This window comes from Elephantulus edwardii, unplaced genomic scaffold (assembly GCF_000299155.1).
Source record: "Elephantulus edwardii isolate Elephantulus edwardi_28Jun2011 unplaced genomic scaffold, EleEdw1.0 scaffold00011, whole genome shotgun sequence".
Lineage (NCBI taxonomy): Eukaryota > Metazoa > Chordata > Mammalia > Macroscelidea > Macroscelididae > Elephantulus > Elephantulus edwardii.
The window spans coordinates 12,595,330-12,597,843 of record NW_006399761.1 but is presented as its reverse complement, the minus strand read 5'-3'; the positions used below and the strand labels follow the sequence as shown (position 1 = coordinate 12,597,843).

Sequence of the window (2,514 nt, the reverse complement as noted above, 5' to 3'; positions counted from 1 at the left end):
GGCTCGGCGGCGGTGGCGGCGGGCGCGCCTGCTCAGTGCAGCTGTGCGGGGGCGCCTGGCCGGAGCCTCCCGACTCTCCATCCTCCGCCCTTGGTCCCCCATCCTCGTTTTGAAGCTGCCTTTCCCCTTTGTCCTGCTGGGTGGGGTGTTCATCGCGGCCCACTCCGTCCCCGGGGAGTTGCGGAGGGACATTTCCGGAGCCGAGGGCGGCGCTGCTCCGGTCCCCGCAGAGCCCAGGGCTGGCTCCGGACGTGCAGCCCGGGCTGGAGAAAAACTGGTTTTCCGGTGACCCATTAGGTCCTTCTGAACAAGTCAGGATCCGCCGTCCCGGGTGGCGAGCCTTTGCGTGGGAAAGCGTGGCTGCCATAGCTTTCCGTGATTTCCTCCCTGTCCGCCCCCGGTGGCATGCATTTAAAACAAGCCAAGAATCCCCTCTCCAGCAAACGAGGCTCGGGAGGAGTGTGTATCTGGCCCAGCCTAAGCAAAGGGTGCACAGAGCAGAAAGCAGGCGCGGGGAGATGTAGTAGCATTTCCCCCAAATGACCAAGCTCCTGTGAAAAGCAGGTGATGCTTTGGCTCTGGAATTTCTTACCTCATTTCCCCATTGCCTCCCAATTTCCACTACCGAAGCCAGAAGGTCTTTTTTAGCATCTGTCATGGTCATTTTTATTCCTTTCCCCGAAGAACAAGGGAGAACGTTACAGGGTTCAATTCTTGTGTTCATCTGGCAATGTGTGTCCATATGTTTTGTAACGAGAGTTAGTGACCTTAGCAAATCGCCTTACATATTGAAAGCATATAAATGAAAATTTTGGTACCTACGTACCCCCAAGATAGCACGGGGTGTGTGTGTGTACCAATACCATGGTCTGTGTGCGTGTGCCGATCTCATGGGTAGGGTGTGATTGAATTGCAGTCAAATCTGCCTTCCACACTCCAGAAGAGTGTAGTCTCCTCTGATAATGTTACTGCTTCCAAAGCAGATGAAAGGGTCGCTGTGAGGTGGAACTGATTTTACCAGCAGTGGGAAAGAAAACACAAGCAGCCTGGTGGTGCAATAGGTTAAGTGCTTGGATGTGAACCTCAAGGTAGGTGGTCACCTTGTGAAAGAAAGATTTGGCTGTTGGCTTCCATCAAGATTACCCTCTTAGAAAAGCTGTGGAGGAGTTTTGCTCTGTCCTGCAGGCCCTCCGAGTCACAATGCACCCCGTGACAGATGGTTTGGTATCAAACACCACATACTTACTTGGTTTTCTCCTAACCCATCAAATTGAGGTTAGGAGTGCAGGCCTAGCAGCCCGACTCAAAACCAATGCACCACTTCCTGGATGGTTCTCTTGGGCAAACTCAAGGAAACCTCATTCATTGCCAGCGAGTTGGTACCAACTAATAGCTGATCCTTCCGGGGGGTTGGGGAGTGTGTAAATCACACTGGAGAAGACTGCCCGTCTTTCTCCTGAGAAGCAGTTGTTGTTGTTGATTGCCTTTAAGTCAAGCATGACTCATAACGACCCCATGAAGAAAAGGCTTAAAGCCCTTCTACAAACTTGACATTTATCAAAGTTCATAGAGTTTAGGCATGTTGTTTAGCAAGTGGATGCCACTCCTGCTTCCAGTAGATAGAATATAGATAGTATGTTATCGTTGTTATGTGCCATTGAATTGCCTGCAAATGTATAGCAACCCTGCGTACAGCAGCTTTGAACCCTTTCCTGTTCTGAGCTAGTCTCTCGAACTTTGACACACCAACCCCCATTGTCCCAGTCACTGTATCAATCCATCTCATCCCGGGGTCTCCCTCTCCTGAGCTGTCTGTCCACCCTTCCGAGCATGATGTCCTTCTCCAAGGACCGATCTCTCCTGGCCATGTGCCCAAAGTAAGTGAGGCTGAGTTTCAAAACCCTAACCTCCGAGGAGAGACTTGGTTTCACCCTCTCCAAAACAGATCTATTTGTTTTCTTGGCAGTCCATGGTGTGTTCAAGAGACTCTTCTCCAGCACCACAACTCAAAGGCATCTATTCTTCTTCTGTCATCCTTAGTCATTGTCCAACTCTCTGAAGCATAACAAGTAATTGGGAAGACCATGGCATGGATTAGGCACACCTTTGTATGTAGACTGACATTGTTGCTCTTCAGCACTCTGGAGAGGTCCATGACGGCAGATTTTCCCACTGTAATTCGTCTTTTGATTTCCTGACTGCTGGTGTTAAGAGTGTTAATTGTGGATCTGAGCAAGCTATAATTGCTAACCACCTCAATCTCTTCTCCATCTATTATAGTGTCGCCAACTGGCCCAGTGGTGAGAATCTTTGTCTTCTTGATGTTGAGCTTCAATCCATATTGAAGACTACAGTCCGTGACCCTCTGAAGTCAATTTCAGCAAGCAAGGATGTGTCATCTGCATAGAAGCAGTTGGTGGGTTCAAACTAAGACAGGTGCTTCCTTTGAGCTCGCAATGTAACTTCCTATCACGCTATCAGAGCGATTGGGCAATGGATCCTCACTTTCTTCAT

General features: G+C 49.7%; 1 protein-coding gene across 1 annotated transcript in view; it reads right to left on the bottom strand.

Annotated features, from left to right (window-relative positions):
• The window catches only part of LOC102855141 (chromosome unknown open reading frame, human C2orf73), a 31,445-nt gene extending 31,078 nt beyond the window's left edge, over positions 1–367 (bottom strand). The window contains exon 1 of the mRNA XM_006881018.1: positions 9–367. Within this exon, the coding sequence (XP_006881080.1) occupies positions 9–367 (359 nt within the window). The remainder of the gene's footprint in view (positions 1–8) is intronic.
• Between the last annotated feature and the right edge of the window lie 2,147 nt (positions 368–2,514).